The sequence below is a fragment of the Crinia signifera genome, chromosome 3, assembly GCF_055691185.1.
Source record: "Crinia signifera chromosome 3, ASM5569118v1, whole genome shotgun sequence".
Lineage (NCBI taxonomy): Eukaryota > Metazoa > Chordata > Amphibia > Anura > Myobatrachidae > Crinia > Crinia signifera.
The window spans coordinates 192,667,706-192,688,341 of record NC_139219.1 but is presented as its reverse complement, the minus strand read 5'-3'; the positions used below and the strand labels follow the sequence as shown (position 1 = coordinate 192,688,341).

At 41.7% G+C, this 20,636-nt stretch overlaps 1 protein-coding gene across 3 annotated transcripts in view; it reads left to right on the top strand.

The window, feature by feature from the left end:
* LOC146064079 (uncharacterized) overlaps positions 1 to 20,636 on the top strand; it is a 251,126-nt gene that overhangs the window by 68,684 nt on the left and 161,806 nt on the right. For all 3 annotated transcript variants that reach the window (XR_014471743.1, XM_083177154.1, XM_083177153.1), the window contains exons 30-42: positions 179 to 291; positions 962 to 1,061; positions 1,497 to 1,610; positions 2,275 to 2,406; positions 3,379 to 3,488; positions 7,191 to 7,287; positions 8,014 to 8,271; positions 11,430 to 11,522; positions 12,103 to 12,302; positions 13,784 to 13,994; positions 16,738 to 16,851; positions 17,063 to 17,197; positions 18,797 to 19,021. Coding sequence is in view for 2 of the 3 variants with exons in the window: in XM_083177154.1 (XP_083033280.1) it covers positions 179 to 291; positions 962 to 1,061; positions 1,497 to 1,610; positions 2,275 to 2,406; positions 3,379 to 3,488; positions 7,191 to 7,287; positions 8,014 to 8,271; positions 11,430 to 11,522; positions 12,103 to 12,302; positions 13,784 to 13,994; positions 16,738 to 16,851; positions 17,063 to 17,197; positions 18,797 to 19,021 (1,902 nt within the window). In the remaining variant the exon portion in view is untranslated. The remainder of the gene's footprint in view (positions 1 to 178; positions 292 to 961; positions 1,062 to 1,496; positions 1,611 to 2,274; positions 2,407 to 3,378; positions 3,489 to 7,190; positions 7,288 to 8,013; positions 8,272 to 11,429; positions 11,523 to 12,102; positions 12,303 to 13,783; positions 13,995 to 16,737; positions 16,852 to 17,062; positions 17,198 to 18,796; positions 19,022 to 20,636) is intronic.

The window sequence follows — 20,636 nt, the reverse complement described above, 5'->3', positions numbered from 1 at the left end:
TATTCCTGATTTGGAAAACAGAATCTATTATGGACTATTAATGAAAATGTTCAAAATAATTGTATACTATGTTTATAATTTTAATTATAATTAGCTATAAAAAGTTCTACAGATATAATAAATGTCAATAAATGTGGAATATTACAACTGATGTACATATATTAATAATTTCTCGCAGAGTTTTGTGGTAGAGGTGATCCAGTTTCGAAATCGATTTGATACCCAAGGTCCAGCAGCTCCTGGTGTGAAGCCAGAGGAAGCTGTAGCTCGACTACATGATTTCAATGAGAAGTAAGTTTCTGATATGATTGCATATATATATATATATATTTGTCCAGAGATCCGCACACTTATCCAGGTAATGTACAAATATGGGGTGCTCCCCTAAGGAAGTCAATTTCCAAATACAGCAACAAGATCCGGGTTTTTAAGCCAGAGGGCAGTGCCAGTGCCTGGCTGGCGGTGGTGACACATTGGAAAGCTCTGTACCTGTCTTGACAAAGGCCCTCCGGGGTTGAAACGTCGACTATGTGATGTGATCTTCTATGAATAAATAGTATTTTTACCTGCTGTGGTGGTGAGTACTCTCTCTGGCTTAAAAACCCAGATCTTGTTGCTATATATATATATATATATATATATATATATATATATATATATATATATATATATATATATATATATATATATATATATATATATATATATTAAAAGACTGGTCATTGCTATGCTATAGAATTTATTAGTCATATGTAAATCTTAATAGAACATAGTCAAGAAGAGTAAATATTTGACAATTAGTGATAGGAACCAGGCTGGTTGGAGTTACTACTGTATGTCAAATTCAGGTTTCTCTCTGTGGACTCAACGTATTTTCTCTTTACATCTCTGCTTTGGTCTTCTTGTATGTATGCATTTATCTTTAGCAATATGTAGCCACATAGACTCATTTTTTTTTCAGATACCAGATATTTAATGCTAAGAGGAAAACGCTAAACTCTGTGCAGAAACTTTTCAACATCGTCCCAAAGACATTTAAGGAATTGGATAGGACGAGAAAGGTACAGTAAATGTAAATAAATAGTAAAATACTGTATGAACCACACTGTATAATTATATTCATTTAGACCAGGGCTGGGCAATTGCGGCCCTCCAGATGTTTAGGAACTACACATCCCAGGATGCTGTGCATTAGTTTTGCTATGTGGCCATGCTGAAACTGATGCAAGGCATGCTGGGATGTGTAGTTCCTCAACATCTGGAGGGCCGCAATTGCCCAGCCCTGATTTAGACATAGCAAAGTTTTTTAATTAGATGCATTTTATGTTGTTTGTATAATTAACTAATTATAAATACATATTTTGTCTATACTGTAGATGCAGTAAATCAAATAAGTAATAATTTAACACTTTTTAATTACATTTTAAATTACGCCTTTACAAATATATTTTCGATATATCATGTATATATCTAAAAGAGTTTACATATGTTTTTAGGATCTGCAGCTACTGGGAACACTTTACATCCTGTTCCAGAAGTTTATTGATTTTGACCAGAAGTTCCGGAACACATTATGGGCAGATGTAGACCTTACCATAAGTAATCAGGAGGTAGGCTTATATTTTGTAATGTTATTACTGCCTTTTACCCTTTATGTACAATTCCATAAAGTGACATTAAAGAGGTCTACGTATGAATAACCAGCAGTGGGGATTTCAGTGATCAGAATACCGATGCCAGCGTCCCGATGTACATAACATAGACATGGGTCATTATGTCTGAAACAGGAGCCTGCTGATGAATGCAGGGGAAGGGGTGGGGAGTGGAACTATGATTGTAACACCCCCTATCTCTCTTTAACAGTTTATATAAAAAAGTTTGAATGCTACGCTGATGTTTGAAAATGTACACCCTGACTAATACTAAAAATGGCTACAGTAGTATAGCTTTGTCTATATGCTGGAAGTTTACTGCTGCAACTGAACATGAAATAATGGTCTATGACTACATCGCAAAACCTCCGTACTAGAAACCTGTCTGGGTTCAAGCGTTGTCTCTATTCCCAGCTTCCCTAGTGGCCAGAGTATATATATCGCTGGCTACAGAGGAAGGGGCTCAGACGGAATATGCACACAGGCCTCCTCCTGACTAGAAGCACCTACTGTATGTGTACATCTTTGTTACCCTACCTGCTTACTCTCCCTCTCCCTAGCTGTATTACGTACATATGTCTTCCCCTCTCCTGCACTGTTTATGACTTATCTCTCTCTGAAGATAGAACAGTATTGGTCTGAGTGCCAGATTTGGAATGATAAATTAAAGGACTGGGATGCATATAATGAAATGGCTCAAGAGATCAAATTTTATGAAGACATCTTTCCTCTTCTACATGAACTAAAGTCTGAGGTATGACACAATATGTCATTACACATCCTCCTATGGTGCTCTTGTAGACAGATCATGAATATACATTAAAATGCCGTTTTCCTTTTCATAATACTTATTTAGTATTTAAATGAATCCATGTTAAGATAATATTATCATCATCATCAAAATCCTCATTATTATTATTATTAATATTATTATTATTATTATTATTATTATTATTATATAAACCTGGACCCTGAGTTTAAAAATGAAATATTATTATTAGGAGGATTTCACATGAGTGTCTGGGTTTCTAATTTTCTATATATGATGGTTATGATCTAATTATACGCTGATTTTCACTGGAAAATACAGTAATTAACTGACTTTAGGTTATCTTGTACCCCATATTTTCTAAATTAGCGCGGTTTGTATGATTATATGTCCTCTCTATGGGCAGCGCTGTTGAAGCAATGCCTCATTGAGAATATGGTGCCGCTTCTGATAATGTTGTGTCAACACAAAGCCAAAGGAGAAGACATTCCTTCAGAGTGTCAGACTAGGGCACTGAGAGCCCACTGGAAGAATACAATGGAAGGGCCCATGCTGGTGTGGCTAGCCAATACTGAGGTTTGGAAAACCATTCGAGAGATTGAATGGCACCTTTTATAATTGTACATACATGGTAATCTACTAGAGTAATGTACTGTACAAATGCACCATATTCCTGTGCCAAACAATGTTAACAAATGTATAATGTGTAATTCAAGAGCACAATCTGAAATCTGATCCCTAGAAATACAACTGGGCCTAGGTGCCAAGACACATTCAAGCCTGGGCATCTGTTTATGTATTGAGTTTATCGGGAGGTAGTTCTTATGGTCTTAGCAGATTTTATTATTGTGGATGGTGTATTGGGATAATAATGTACTACCCAGAACATTTTCCTATACTGCAGCATTATTGTTCTTCAGCAATTAATTAAATAAGAATTTATCTTTATTTGTTTAGGAAATCCGGAACCGCCATTGGCTGCAAGTAATGTCTGTAACTGGAAGCTCATTTCCCCTTGAAGCTAACGTCTTTAAAGTATCCCACCTTCTTGATATCGGACTATTAAAGTATGTTAAACTGTTGTGGTACCTTACATTACTCAGTTAGTCGTCTATCTAGATCTGTCACATTTCAAACATTTCCGTTATTAACACATTCTCTACAAATGTAGAATTGTAAAGACCGTAATCGTTTTGATTCTTTCAGTTTTTGGGTTAGGCCAGGCAGTGGCGTAACTATCGTCCCGCAGCCCCCGCGGTGGCGGGGAGGCGCTGAGGGTTTGTGGGCGCCGGGGGGGCTGCGGGATGATAGTTGCCTTCTGCCGCTGTACCGTGCACCACCGGGTCCCAGCTCTCCCGAGTCCCGGCAGCCGCAGCGCTGTTCTAGTACAAAAAGGTGACACTTGGAAAATGGCTGCCCCCATACCGCAGACAGTTTTTCGTCTGCAGTATGGGGGCAGCCATTTTCCAAGTGTCACTTTTTCATTAGCAGCAGTAACGGGAGAGCCGCCCGGGACCCGGCGCAGACGGATGCGGCCAGCCGGCCAGAGGTAACGCACACACGCGCACACACACACACACACACACACACACACAAACACGTTACACATACATACAAACACACACACAGAAACACAACCCCCCCTCCCCACCGCCGTACCACGGCTCCCCTCCGCTCCGTTTTTTTTTACAGGGGGGCACCTCCTGACTTGTCGGCAGGGGGGCGCCGAAAATCTAGTTCCGCCGCTGAGGCCAGGTATTCCAAACCTCAAGTCCTTATAGTGCAGATTTAATGATATCAATGTTTGAGCACAGGTGACTTAATTAGTACCTCACTGCATTTTTAGGCCATTATCCTCTTACTCACAATCTAATTAGCCCCGGTAAGCTGGCGTCTGCCACACCCCATTGGGGATTTGTTTTGTCTGAGGCTGGGTGATACACAATAAATAAATAATAAAACACATCGGTGAAACGTCAGGAAAAAGATAAAAATAGAGGTCTGTTTTCTGTTCTCGATGTTTTACAAGAGGAATTGGATACCCCCTTAGTGTACCTCGAAGGCTTAGGTTGGAAATGCCTGAGTTAGGCCCTTTTGTTAACTACAAATTCACTGTTTATTAATGAAGGAATAAATTAATTAAGACTTTCCCTACTTGCTTGATTACTGTAATCCATTAAATTGAATCTACTATAAAGATATAGGATAACTAGCTTGGAAGAGTGGTGGATTTGCCGCAGTGTCTAAGGCAGTGTTTCCCAACCTGTGTGGCGCGGTACCATGGGGTGTCTTGTGACACTTGCCTTGGATTGGTTCTCCAGGAACAATTCAATATATTTGTGGCTAATGTAATATGCAAAATCAGTGGTTATGATTCACACTAAAAAAAAAATGTGGACAAACAGAAGCAAATCCTTTCCCTCAACACATTGAATTGAATTGAAGGAAGAAATATAAACTCAATTATTTCATTTTATATATATATATTTTTTTACATTGTTACATTTCCCAATGGGAAACCTTTGCCCTAGGGGTGCCATGATTTAAAAAGTTGGGAACCACTAACCTAAGGGCTAAGTCAGAATCCATAGACAGCTTTCCAGTTTAAAATAAACTAAAAGTACTTTACTATATACATAAATAAACAGAGAAACAAAACCCACAAACTTTGTCCCCATTTAGGGCAACTATCTTACTTTTTTGAGCCATCACTATAAGGGAACAGCTAATCTGAAAACCCAAAGTTTCTCAAAAAAGTCTCTCTGCTTCCCGCAGAGTAACACATGCTCTGTCCTGCAACAGCTGCTCCCATATACAGTCATAGCCCTGCTTCCTGCAGGGAAGGTAACACAGGCTCCTGAAACAGCTGCTCCCATATACAGTCTCAGCCCTGCTTCCCGCAGAGTAACACAGACTCTTGAAACAGCTGCTCCCTTATACAGTCTCAGCCCTGATTTCCACAGAGTAACACATCCTCCTGAAACAGCTTCTCCCATATACAGTCCCAGCCCTGCTTCCCGCAGAGTAACACAGACTCTTGAAACAGCTGCTCCCTTATACAGTCTCAGCCCTGATTCCCACAGAGTAACACAGCCTCCTGAAACAGCTGCTCCAATATACAGACCCAGCCCTGCTTCCTGCAGAGTAACACAGGCTCCTGAAACAGCTGTTCCCATATACAGTCTCAGCCCTGCTTCCCGCAAAGTAACACAGGTTTGTGAAACAGCTGCTCCCATAAACAGTCTCAGCCCTGCTTCCTGCAGAGTAACACAGGCTCCTGAAACAGCTTCTCCCATATACAGTCTCAGCCCTGCTTCCCGCAGAGTAACACAGGCTCCTGAAACAGCTGCTTCCATAAACAGTCTCAGCCCTGCTTCCCGCAGAGTAACACAGGCTCCTGAAACAGCTGCTCCAATATACAGAGCCAGCCCTGCTTCCTGCAGAGTAACACAGGCTCCTGAAACAGCTGCTTCCATATACAGTCTCAGCCCTGCTTCCTGCAGAGTAACACAGGTTTGTGAAACAGCTGCTCCCATATACAGTCTCAGCCCTGCTTCCTGCAGAGTAACACAGGCTCCTGAAACAGCTTCTCCCATATACAGTCTCAGCCCTGCTTCCCGCAGAGTAACACAGGCTCCTGAAACAGCTGCTTCCATAAACAGTCTCAGCCCTGCTTCCTGCAGAGTAACACAGGCTCCTGAAACAGCTTCTCCCATATACAGTCTCAGCCCTGCTTCCCGCAGAGTAACACAGGCTCCTGAAACAGCTTCTCCCATATACAGTCTCAGCCCTGCTTCCCGCAGAGTAACACAGGCTCCTGAAACAGCTGCTTCCATAAACAGTCTCAGCCCTGCTTCCTGCAGGGAAGATAACACAGGCTCCTGAAATAGCTGCTCTCATACAGTCTCAGCCCCGCTTCCCGCAGAGGAACACAGGCTCCTGAAACAGCTGCTCCCATATACAGTCTCAGCCCTGCTTTCAGCAGAGTAACACATGATCCGTCCTGCAACAGCTGCTCCCATACAGTCTCAGTCCTGCTTCCTGCATGGTAACACAGGCTCTGGCCTGGTCTTTGGCTGGCTGGGCTGCCTACAACAGCTTCACAACTGCAGTATAGGGTCCTCTATGTCTCCCATAGGCTGAACCCTGACCATTTGGTCTAAATCAATGCTTCAGCACTACAGACACTACTTGGGCTCTGCAAACGGCATCTTCTAGGTGTGTTTCCACACTCCTTTTCTGCTCTGTGTGGGCGGACTCCTCCTGCCCCACACAGAATCTGCTGCTTGCCAGCACCTTCTCTGGTGCTACTGCCACAGACACTACCAATAAACTTTGTGTTTGAAGGTCACTAGAAAATGTACAATAGACAACCAGAAATAAACAACACAATGGCTATTGATACATTTCTTAAGTACCATTTTATTACTTTGTACAGTATGTACCATATCCAGTAAAATTAATTTGAGTAAGGGAGCAGTATAAAACTGACATTCTAAATATACTTTTTTGTAATAAATGTTCAATTATAGTAATTCTTGTGGGCACATAATTGTAATCTTATCTTTGCTTCAGCTTTTTTTTTAATCTAATGCATTGTCTACATGATTAATGTGCCTTTGTGGAATAAGAGATGACAATATATACAGGATTAATGATCTCTCAAGTAACTGAGCATACAGTTGGAATTTGCAAAGTGATTGTTGATGTACCGTACTACTGTGGCTGTGTATGACATACAGTAGATCTATATTATCTTCCTTATACAGGTTTCAAGAGCAGTTAATCTCCATAGCAAAAGCAGCAAAGAAGGAAATGGATCTAGAGATTAAAATGAGAAAGGTTGAAGAAGAATGGAGCGAGCAGGTGTGATTGTAGAAATACTGTGCCGTTCCTTGGTGGCAACACGAGCCTAGGGCCTAATTCAGACTAAACCTCAGGACAAATCTGTTCTCAAAATCTGCAAAACCATGCTGGACTGCAGGTGGGGCAGATGTAACATTTGCAGAGAGAGTTAGATTTGGATGGGGTGTTTTCAAAGCAGCCGGTATTTACCCTGCACAGAAACAAAATTACTCATCCAATCTAACTCTCTCTGCACATGTAACATTTGCCCCACCTGCAGTGCACATGGTTTTGCCCATTTTGAGAACACATTTGTTCTACAATCAGATCTTAATTAGGCCCCTAGTCTAAATGACACTACTTGCCAATGACATAGATACTCTTGACTCCCATGTGTATATAACAGTTCAGTGGTAATTACATTTTATCTCATTTTGCACATTTGTGCCACAGAACTGCAACCAAGTAGATGAACTTATTTTAATTAAAATCCAGGTCTCTTCCTGTAGCCAGTGACAATAAAACGATTTGATACCTGCTCTGTGCAAGAAGCTATTCTAATTTCCAGACCCCTGGTGCTGACTTTAGAGTTCCACACACAACTGATTTGACAAACTCACTTTTTTAGAAAAACTCTCGCCCATGGCATGATAAAACTGTTTGGGGTATTACTTATAGCACTTACCCAGTGGTCTTTGAGCATTGAAATGCTTAGACATACATTTTGTTATATTGCGAAATGTACAGGTGCTGAGTTTTAAGCCCTACAAAAACAAGGTATTGCTGGTGAAAGAGGATTCCCTTCTGCTACTGGAAGAGCTAGAAGATGCCCAAGTGCTTCTTGCACAGATGTTGAGTTCCAAAGAAATTGATCCTCTAAGAGAGGAAGCGACTACTTGGGCAGAGAAGCTGAAACGAGTTGGAAATGTTTTGGAGCTGTGGACTGAAGTACAGGATCTCTGGCAGCATATGGAGGACATCTATAATAATCCCACTATTATCCAGGTGATATACTGTACCTTGCATACTTTATAATAAATTGTTTTACCAGATGGTATCATCCCATTAATCCTGAAAGTTATCGGTGTATATGAGACAAAAAACATTGAAGTGCTGAGTTAGGAGCAGGAATTGCAAAATTTCTGTTTGATTTTGCAGAGCAACAAGAGAGTTTGCACATTTATGGGTGTGGCATTCACTTTTTAAAGACTAGCTGCATACATTGGCAGCTTCAGAAACCAGGCTGCAGTGTTGACCAAGCAGTGGAGGGGAGATTGCTAAACACATGTAAACATACATGCTATCGTGTATGTAATATATGTGCTGAGTGGATCACCTGGGGATCAGCAGCACTGAATACATCAGGCACCATGAGGCGCCCAGAATCAGAATAAACCAAAACATAGGCCAGCATTCAATGCCTCTGATTCGCCGCTGTTTTCGGCAAATTGTTCTGTTTTCCGGCAAAGCAGCAAATTTTTTTCACTGAATACATTCGCTGTATTCAGCGGTCACTGTTCGCCGAAAGTGAACAGTGAATGTTGGGCAATTCGCCGTTACATAGTCGCTGCAATTCGTTGGTGTATTTATATGGGGTTTTTACGCTAGTTTGCCGAGAGTGTATTCAATGCTAGAATGGAGAACTTCTTTTGCCGTGATTTTTGCTGTTTCTCCGTTTTGCATTCAACATCTTTTTTTTTTTAGTGAACTGGAATGTGATCTTGGTTTTCTATCAATTTTCAAGTGTCCAAAAATATTTTTTTTTTATTATTTGAAGGATCTTGCTATTTTTATTAAAAAACATGCAGCACATAAATATATTTTAAATTTTTATTTTCATGATGTAGGTGGGGGGGGGGTGACCTGCTCCTTAGATATTCACTGCGCTTGGTCCCGCACATTACATGACCAGGGCAGCTCTCCCAGCACCTACCCGCCTGCCCGAACTCCTCTCCGCCAGCTTCTGTGCCGGTCTCCCCACCAGCCTTCCTTCTCCATATGGCTGCATGTTCCCACAGTGCAGCCGCAGCAGAGGGACAGAGGGCTGCAGGGACCCCCTGTCTGCTGGTGGGTGGCATGCAGCGGGATCTGGCAGTGCAGGGTCGGGTAACACTGGCAGGCAGGGGGTCCCTGCTGCGTATGTGAATTCAGCGGCGCGGTCCCTGCAGCGGATGGGAACTAGTAGTTCCCATCCGCCGCAGGGACCCCGCCGCTGATCTCACATACACTGCAGGGACCCCCTGCCTGCCAGCACTACTAACCTGACCCTGTGCTGCCAAACTCCACTGCATGCCACCCACCAGCGGGCAGGGGGTCCCTGCAGCCCTCTGTCCCTCCGCTGCGGCCGCACTGTCCCACACCTGCCTTTCTGAACGCTGGTGAGTTCGCCATCATGCCTGCCGCCACCGTGTCGCCATTCTGGGTGACTTTTGCCATCAGACCTGGGGCATTGAATAGAGTGCACGGCGGGGCAGGCAGCAAATCAAAATGCCAGCGAAAGCCCGGCGAGTGCAGGCGAAATCATTACAGCGTACGCTGCCCCTGCACTCGCAGGAGCATTGAATACTGGCCATACTCTTAGGGCTGTCCCTTTGGATTCTGGGAAACTAGCCATTGTGAGTCCAGGGATTGGCTATGAAAGAATGTGTTAAGGCTTATGCCACATGGTGCCAGATGAGTATAGTGTTGCTGAACCCTTGGAGATCCATCGAGCACTTATATTGCATGCATGATAACATATATTTGAATTTTTTGCTTGAAAGTATAAGGAATTTATAGAATGAGGGGTACTTGTTTCCTAGCACGGCGCCCATCACATACCATCGCATGCCTTAATTAGTGGTATGCGATGGGACCCGATTTTCAGGTCCTAAGAGCCGCACTGTACAATTTTAAAATTGCATTGCATCGCATGCCATTAAAGTGGCATGCGATGCAATCGATGCGACCAAAACGATGATTTAATTGTACATGCACCCTGATGGGTGATTAGTATGTTATATGCACCCCTATTGTTAACGCCACCGCCACTATTAACGCCAACCCGAAGCGTGGCGAGCGCATCGGTACGCATCCTCCGACCTTTTCATACCCCCACTATCCACGCAGGCGTGGAGTTGATTTTACATAGTGTGGCGAGCACAGCGAGCCCCCGAGCCCAAAGCGTGGAATACATGTGAAGTTATCCGCGTCCCCTCGTGGGGCTCGCTGCGCTCACCACGATTCGGGCTCGGTGGCTCACTGCGCTCGCCACACTATATAAAATCAACTCCTCACCGACGTGGATAGTGGGGGTATGAAAAGGTCAGAGGACGCGTACCGCTGCGCTCGCCATGCTTCGGGTGTGCGTTAGTAGTGGCGGTGGCGTTAACAATGGGGGTGCATATAACATACTAATCACCCATCAGAGTGCATGTACAATGAAATCATCATTTTGATCGCATTGCATGCGATGCGATCAAAACGATGTAATAAGATTAAAATTGTGGGCGCCGTGCTAGGAAACAAGTACCGAATGAGGACTAGTGATGATAGAATTTGAGGTTTATTTTTTCAGGGTTTTTTTTATTATCCATGTATAAATATTTCTCATCACTTGTCAGTGATCTTACTAGAATATGGGCCTGATTCAGACTTGCACACTAACCTGATGGTTAGTGTACAAGCCCAATGGTTGGGACACTGCACATGTACAGAATGGGTATTGTACGCAGTGCTCCTAAGCTCCAGCCCAATTGAAAGGCTGAGGGCATTTGGGGAAGGCAACTGGGTCCGTTACTTAAAATGGAGGTGCGTTGCCTCCGTTTTGTAGGAGTGACAGATTTCCTGACTTTGGCTGTGGGACCATCGGGTGACCGATGGTCCCACAGAGTGAAACAATGGTGTATTGAGATGCAACATCTGCCCACAGAAGCAGACAGGAAGAGTCTATTGACACCAGACGCCTCCTGCTGCATTAGCATATTAGCTTCCCTTATGGTTGTCTCAATACGAATCCAGGTGGCTGTGAAGTTAGCATATTGTTGCACAGTATCTGAGTACACATTCGCAGCAGTGGTAGAATTACCGCACAACACTGAATCTGACCATATTTTCAGATTTGCATTATACAGTAAATGAATTATTTGTACTATTGTGCACATTTTTCTTTTCATACCAATCAGGACCTCCCCCGAGATGCAAGAAGATTTGCCAGAGTTCACAGACGATGGACTTTGATGATGATCTCTGCATATAAGACAAAAAATGTCCTGCAGGTAAATGTTGAAAAGAAGTGTTAATATACAAATCCCATAAAGGATTGTATTGGCATTTAAACAACTATACAGCATTTTTTTAGCCCTCCAAAAAAGGGAATATTCTTTGTAGAACAAGTGACAGCTATAAATAACGAGCCATTATTAATATGATTGGCAGCAATATTTCAATGTTATAAATGTTCTCATGAAAGGAGCGCTACAGTACCTGTAACCCGTGATGAGGACTAACATGCCCTCATTTGTAATTTATGCTATTTAGTATCATTGGAGTTTGTTGTTCTGGACTAAAGCACTTGTGTATTTATATATTCATTTAACATTTGTATCATTTATTTATATGTTCATTTAACATTCATATAATTTACTGTACACAAGAAGTCCTTACATTGCGACTTATTTACAAATACAAATCTTTTGTGTTGTAACAATTGCTGCTTCAAGAAAACAGAATTCTCCCACAATATCCAGCCCTTTCGGGTTCTAGCACACTATTGCATTTAGCCCATTATCCTGATTTTCTAATACTAGCAAATATTTTTTCACTAAAATGTTTGACTTTACAATATTTTTGAAATAGTGCTGCTGCACAGGAGATGTCCCCAAAGAGGTTCTTCTGAGACATTTCTATCAGGAGCTGGAGAACTGTTTCTGCGCTCTGACTTTTTACCTGGGCAGAATGAGACAGACTTTTTCTCGCTTTTACTTCTTGTCAGATGAGGCACTTGTGTCTGTACTCAGCTGCCCCCGTGACATTAAAGATCTCCAACACCATTTCAGGTACCTTGTAATAATCTAACATTTTTTTAAGGAAGTGTATTCAAAGCAGAGTAATAATCTTGTTTTTCACTGAAATATCGTGTCAAGTTCCATAGAACATGAACATTCGGGAAAAGGCAATCTAATTAATAAAGACTTATTAAAATTATTGTTATTATGTTTAACATATTTTTTGCATTGTTTTTGTTTTCTATAAACAATTTATATAACAATTATAGTCACTTATAGTTGCAGTTCTCTCTAAGGTAAAGATCAGAGGTGGGCAATAAGCGGCCCCCCCAGCTGTTGATGAACTACACATCCCAGCATGCCTTGCATCAGTTTCAGCATGGCCTAATAGCAAAACTAAGGCAAGTTATGCTGTGGGATGTGTTGTTCATAAACAGCTGCAGGGCTACTTATTGCGCACCCATGTTATAGATGGTACAACTGGTTTCTTGGCAGAAATGCATAATGTAAGATCAGTACTGGAATTTGAATGGACACACTAAAATGCATGTTGTACTGTCGATGTATATGGCTATGGTACTCTCACAATGATGTCAGCTTTAAGTATGCAATGGGCGTGTGTGCATGGGGAATGTGACATGCATAGAGGAGTGTGACAAATAAGCAAGCATCACTCTTCATACTCTACTCTTTGTTCCTGCTCATTTGCATGGGGCTATCCTAAAATATGATGACTGGGAAAGGTGACTGTTACTTGTTAAATGAGGGGTATTTAGCATTCTGAAATGGGAACAATAAATAAATAAGTTCACAGAAACAAGGAGGTTTAAAATATATACAATGTGATGACAAAAAAAATAGACAATCATTTAGGCAAGGGCATGTAGGCAAAGACTTTAGACAAGAGCATGTCGGCAAGGGCATAGAGCCAAGGGCGTGAAGACAAGGGCGTGTAGGCAAGGGCATGAAGACAAGTGGATTTATACAAAAGCATGTGCAGCATATTTGTAAATTCTGGGTTGTTATGTAATTGAGTTGTTTCTGTCTTGCAAGCTTGTCATTAAGCTCATAGAGATTTTCCTTTTTATCCCTTTAATCTAAGATAAATCATGGTAGTCCAGATGGTGGCACAATGAACGTGATTTTTCTAAATGGCATTAGGTGTTTAAGTTATTGTTTTGTTTTTTTAAATGATATCTAACCCAGTCATGCATATCTTTATAATACGATAAGACGGGTTCACCTCATTGATTATTGCATCATTTTTAAATACATTTATATTTAATTCTTTTTAACTAACATTAAATATTTTAAAAGTCATACATGATATGAAATACTGCATTGCAGTAATTAATGATAACTGTGAATCTAAATGTATTGTCAGATATTGTGATATCACGTGTTTTCTTCCAATCATATCTATTCATTATTTACTTACAGTTTCTTATGTAGTGCAGCATATTCTGTTGCGCTTTACAATTGGATTACTAATGACCTTTGTGCTTTGTATTTGTAAAATCAACTCTATGCAGATCTTTGTTTAGTGGAGTTTCCTCTATAGAGGTGGAGGTAGTCGAGGAGGAGGAAAGTGTAAGCTCTGATGATGAAGCGGCTGAGCCCACTGGTCCTGTACTTGATTTCTTAAGTGTCAGATCTGGAAATGAAGGATGGCTATCTACAGGACCAAGAAGTGTAACACATGTCACAGACACTGAAAGCATATTCCAAAGATCTCTTAAATCTGTGAGTTTAAAAGCAACTGGCAAAAATTCCTTTTGCTAATGTAAATCTCTGCAATTACTATAGTGAGTGTCTCCAACTTGTAGAAAGTTAATATGATTCTACTCTTGAACTACATAATAACTCATCCCATGGTCTGGGAAAAGTAGATGTCCGCTTCTGGAATTTAACTATAAAAACAGATGACAATTAAGGCAAAAAGCACATAATAGTCTTAATTATCTTTAGGGATTTTTCATCTACTGGGGACTCCTATAAAGTTAGAATCAGAATACAGGTCTTTACATAGGTATAGTTATAATACAAGTCAGGATCACATGAAATCTCACTAACATGATTGGGGGGACACTAGATCACATGACCATGCATTATTTCCCAAACACCACACTCCTCCTAGAATAACTGCGTGCCTGAACTACTTCCAACTGTCATCTAAACCTCATCACACAGCCACAGCAGTATCACTCCGCAACTGTAAACAACATAATCACTAACAGAGACACTGCCCACCGAACCGCAGCACATCCCTGTCTCACTGACAGCATCATATCCCTTCCTCACTGACATACATAGTAACATAGTAATTAAGGCTAGTCCACCCCTACCGGCAATGAGTTTCAGAATTTACTGTTCTAATGATGAAGAATCCTCTTCTTAATTCAGTACTTAATTTTCCTCGAGCATCAGTACATGTCCGCATGTCTTAAGTATAGGCCTGCTAGTGAACAAATCATCTCCCAGTTCCATATGATTCCCAATCCTGTATCTGAACATACTAATCATATCACCTCTCAACCTCCATTTCCCCAGTGAAAACATATTCAGCCTGGTTAACCTATCTTTGTATTCTAGTGATTCAAGACCTTTTACTAGCTTAGTCACCCTTCCCTGTACCTGTTCCAATTCATTTATGTCCTTTTTAAGGTGCAGTGCCCAGAACTGAACACAGTATTCCAAAGTGTAGTCTCACACTGTAAAGAGGCACTATCACATTGGCATCCCTTCAATCCATTCCCCTTTTAATGCATGTCCGGTTTAGTTTTGCTGCTGCACTTGAGCAACGTGCATTATTACCCAATTTTTCATCTATGATGGCGCCCAGACATACATATTTCTGACAGATTATTTTTTTTTAATATCAAAATGGCTACCTACTTACTTCACCAAAGATGACTTGTGCAATGATGATTTTGAACAGGACTATTCTTTTCTAAATTCCTCCTATTCTGTATTTTTTTCACTCTAATGTGATCCATTTCCACCTTACATTGGAGAGAATGGGTGGAGCAATAAGACTGAATAGCCCCCCCCCACCACCTCATATAGCCCCAGTTCTCACGCTGATTGAAAAATAACATAAGAAAACAGCTGTAGTGCGTAGTCCTGGGTCTCTGGTGAGGGCAGAGCTGGGAAGGATGGCATTTTCATTTTCTTCGGGAATGCAACTTTATACAGTAAATGGAAGCTCCAGATAGTTTAAAACAACAGTTGCTATATTTAAAGTAGCTATTAAATTAGAAAAACAGATGCATGCATATATATATATATATATATATATATATATATATATATATATATATATATATATATATATGCAACCTTACTCCCGGCACTCTGTTGCCCCTGTGGCGGGGTGTCTTGCCCTGGTGCCTTCCGTGGTGGGTGCTCCACTACTATATTCTCCTTGTCGGCGGCGGCACTCAGGGACTGTCAACACTTGTACTAAAGTGAAAAAGCCTTTAATCTACGTTTCGGAGGTCTTGCCCCCTTCGTCAGGATACACAAAGTGAATACACTGCACACATTAAATACACTTACCCCGTGCGTCTCCTCCCCTGTCCTCCGTGCCTGGCGTCCTTCCCAGTCCTTTGTATATATACACAAACACTCACATACACGCACACACACACAATGTCCCACACCATGACGGAGCCTGAGAAATTTACCCTTGCATAGAGATATTAGTTGTCTGTCCTTCAGAACTCTGACACCATACAGAAAAAGATTAACTTTTTTTAATAGTGTGGCAAGCGCAGCGAGCCACCGAGCCCGAAGCGAGGGGATGCGGAATACATGTGAAGTTATCAGTGTCCCCTCGCGGGGCAAGCTGCACTCGCCATGCTTCGGGCTCGGTGGCTCGCTGCGCTCGCCACACTATACCATCAACTCCACGCCGACGTGGATAGTGGGGGTAGAAAAGGTCAGAGGACGCGTACCGCCACGTTCATTGTGCCGATGCCGTTCATCGTGGGGGGGGGCGTTAACAATGGGGGGGGGGGCATTGTCATGTAAAATACCCATAAGGGTGGGTATACAATGAAAAATCTGGTCCATTGGCCCATTTAACATTGTTCCCTATGTAAAACTGCGTCCATCGCATCGGTCGCACTCGCATCGCATGCCTTAACTTATGGCATTCGATGGACGCGATTTTTTAATTGTCGGGTAAAAGACTAAAAATAGCCCTAAAATCGCGTCGGTCGTGTCCATCGCATACCTTACCTACAACGGGCGCCGTGCTGGGAAACAAGTACCCATCTTTCACTTTGCTCAGCAATTATGTAAATACCCTTTAATTTATAACCTTCATATTAGAATATTGATATAAATTATATGTATTCTGTACTGTTATGGAATCATTTATGACCAGTAATCACATCCTTCACTAACACATTTCTGTGCTAATTTACATAATTGCGCTCTTGATCCACATTACAGTGATTTTGATTATATTATTTTTTTCCAGGCCCATATATCTACGGAAAGGAATCAATCTGTTCTGTATAAAGACTCTAGCAAGAAAATAAATGCAGTGTCTGTCACAGCGTTCGCAGGTGAAGATCTACAACTGGATGAACAGGTGACTGTCACACACCTACAGGAGTCTCTCGCCTCCTTCTTCCTAGGTCACTTTGCCTGAAACAAGTTTGTCTGGATTATTCTTGAATGAGCCATTACACTCTTGCAAAATTTCAATGCAATCTGAGGCTACATTGTCTGTTCTAATTGTTCCGTTGTGTTAAAATCGTATAATACATTGCTGATTATGTTTGTTCTGTACTAAATTATAGGTGGCCGTTACTACGGATTTAGGAGACTGGCTCAGTAAACTTCACAGTAACATACGCAGTTCATTGAACAATAAAATATATGAAGTGACTGAAGACATTAATCAAGGAATGTCTATAGATGAATGGACACAAAAGGTACAAGAAATGAATAAATAATTCATATTAGGGAGGGTCTAATGATATGAACCGCACCTACAGTTATGAAGTAGGACTTAGTAGATGTCTGTTGCATTATACCTTATAGGACAGCAACATGAGCTGATATTGTACTATAATTTTGAATGTTTTATTACTTATTTTAATAGTCTTAAACAATGAATTCAATCATCGTTATTAATGAAAAACATTACTTCAATGACATGTAACTGTGATGTCACATCACTTTTCTTTCATTGTACAATTAGTGCTGTAGTTAGTAAATATAGAAAAAGCACTTAATAAATACTAGAAATAAGAAAATAGATACTATCACCAGACTAGAGTCATTTTATTAGTATAATGCTTGATGCACCAAAATTTCAGCTACAATTTTAAACCTAGGGAATTTTTATAAAATTGTAACAATTTAAAATTAATTTCTTCCTCTTCAAGTGGTAAAAAATAAAAATAAAATATTGAGCCTGATGCACCATGAGAATTTATGCAGCTGGCATAGCCTAACGTGAAATTGGGGGCCATGCATTGTAACTATAAATTTTGCTCCCCCCTGCTAAAAAGTTTGTTGCGCCAGACCCCCCCCCCCCCTCGCCTGGGCCCCTCTCCTGTGTGTTTCCCCAGTGTATGACGTGATGACATCACACGCATAACGGAGAAGCTGAAGCAGGAGAGGGCCAGCACACACTGCTGCTTCCCCTGGCTCGGATGCATCCCAGGCCGCCCCCGCACGCCCATCTGCCCGGCCATCCTTTACACTGTAGTCAATAGCCAGCTCCGTGTACAGTCAATTGAATCAGTGTGGGGGGGTTGTCATCTGTCATGGCTGCACCAGCGCTGTGGCTGACTCGCATCCGGTGCTCAGCCAGAGGGCAGCGGCAGGCAGCAGCATATCAGTGCATCGAGTGGGTGCCGGCGCCCACACAGACCCTCCTGCCGCTTGCTCCCCCAAGCGGCAGCTGGGACTGCCTTACAGTAGTTACGCCACTGGGGCCATGATGTGTGCAGGCTATGTCCTCTGTAACAGTTGCCCAAGTCCTCCTTCTGTGGACTGGCCACAACCTTTAAGCTTGGGGTATTTCCACTGCATTCTGTGGTGGCCATTCATACACAGGGTCTATAGACGTAGCGATCCCCTACATCGATGTGTGTGTGGGGCCTAGCGATGAGCGGCCCGTGCGTCGCTATTGCCCCAGCAATTAATATCCAGCAAACTGGATAAATCTATAATCACCAGTGTCATCGATGTGCATCACTCAGAACACTCATCTCCCCATGTATACGTCACTTAACACGGCTTGTGTGGATGTTTCACGCAGATAATGTTTTATCATAGCAGCTTGTACACTCATGAGTGTTAGCAATGTCTCTTCAATTAGAGATAACCTTGAGAAAGCTGATGCTTCTTCAAGGCAGCAGTTAATGCAATCAACACAAGGAGCAGTAACCTGGGCAATAAAGCCTCAAACCCCTCAAAAAAAAAAAAGAAAAAATATGCTTAAAACATCTTAATACAACAGACTCTTAAGTTGTCCTTTTTCCCAGACCGCCATGCTCATACAATTTCTGTGCTTGTTCTAGTACCCTACGCAGGTTTCTGTGCTTGGTCTGCTTTACCTTTGGACAAAAGACTTTGAAAGTTCTATCAACGAAATAAGACAGGATCGCAAGGCTCAGTCCAGAACTCTCAAAAAATATTTTACAATGGCTATCAAGCTGTCCTCTATCACTGCCAAAGGACATTGGAAAAATATTGAAGAGCCCATATCCCAATCACAGAGACTGAAGTTGGAACATATGATTATGGTATTTTATATGTACACTATTTACTGATTCTGTGTGATCTCATTGAAAGAAATATCCATCTTCAAAATTCCTTAAACCCTGCTTTTCCAGAATGTGTTTAGGTATTAAAAAGGGTCATGACCTCATGACCCAATGCTTGCATCACTATGGAGGCATGCCCAGCATTCGGAAGTTGCCTGTCTGTACCTGGATACTTGTTTGCCTGCACTGCCAGCACTCAACAGGAACCGAGTGCTGTATGATAATGTGAAAGGGCTTCACCTGGCTCCCTGTCATTGACGAGTAGCTGGGTGCAATATGCAATAAGTGACCAGCGCTGTGTGGGAGATAACAAGATGGAATTCTAGGGAAACTTTAACCCCTTGGATATTTCCATCTTGTTATCTCCCACACAGCGCTGGTCACTTATATATACAGTATCTTTCAGTATCTCCCTAGTACCTCTTTATCCAGCACTGACATTTGTCTACAGCATCCTGCTGCCTGTCTGGTCTTGAGATGAGACCTGATTCTGCATGCTGCAGATGGCTGACCCTCTCACACCGGCCATTGCTGCCTATACCTGCCTAATGTTTACTGATCACAATAATACAAAGAAGATGCTTATAAGTTATGAATATCTTATTTGTTTTATTCTAATCATTTTTATAATCAAATCTCTGGATTATGACAGGTGATTCTCTAGCTTCCTTGTCTAGTCTGGCTGAATGTCCCTACTTGTTACCCACCCATATACCGCTTCTCACTGTAGCAGACAGACATGGCCAGATGCAAGGAAGGGCAACCGAAAGAGTCATCCCAGGGGCCCCACACATTAGTGTGTCTTATCAGCTGTGTCTATGGTTTCCCCACTACACACAGCTGCTACCAGCCCTGCTCGTGAAGGTGCTGCTGAAGTCACTGTCAGCCTCTTGTGGGATTTCACAGTCACCGCTGAGGCAGCTGTGATTTCTGTGACGTCCAGGAACTAAGATTGAGCCACTTCACTCAGTTGCTGCTCCTTCCTCAGCACTGTGTGTGACTGGCTGGCAGCAGGCTTTGAGCTGTGTGGTACCAGATATATCAGTTAATGGGCATTTGTCATAAACAACAGCACTATATACTATTTTCCATTAGGTAACTAACTTTATTTAACTACTAATTATTTGTGAGCTACCTTTTGTAATCTTATAATGTCTGTCCATTTAAATGTAATGTATATGTCCTTTAATTTTAACAAATGTATTAATAGTGCCATTATCTTTCTGTGTTTGTTAATCCAATACTTATGTTATTATGTCACTTTGATCAGCTGACAATTTGCATCTCAAATGCTTCATTAATTCACTTGTGACATTTAGGAAGCGATGTATCATGTATCAACTATCTTCCCCTATATTCGGAATTTCAGAACTTCGGTATACAGCAATATCTTTCAATACAGAGTTGTCTTGGTGATGCATAGACTTCCGGGTTCACCGCAAGTAATGGAGTGATATCTGATGGAAACCTCTATAAGGATTGTCATTGTATTAAAAATAAACTCATTAGTTTCTATAGCCAACACCATGTAATAATGGTGTTAGGGCGGGATGTATTAAAATACATCGCCGCCCATCGCGGCCCCCCCGCCGCG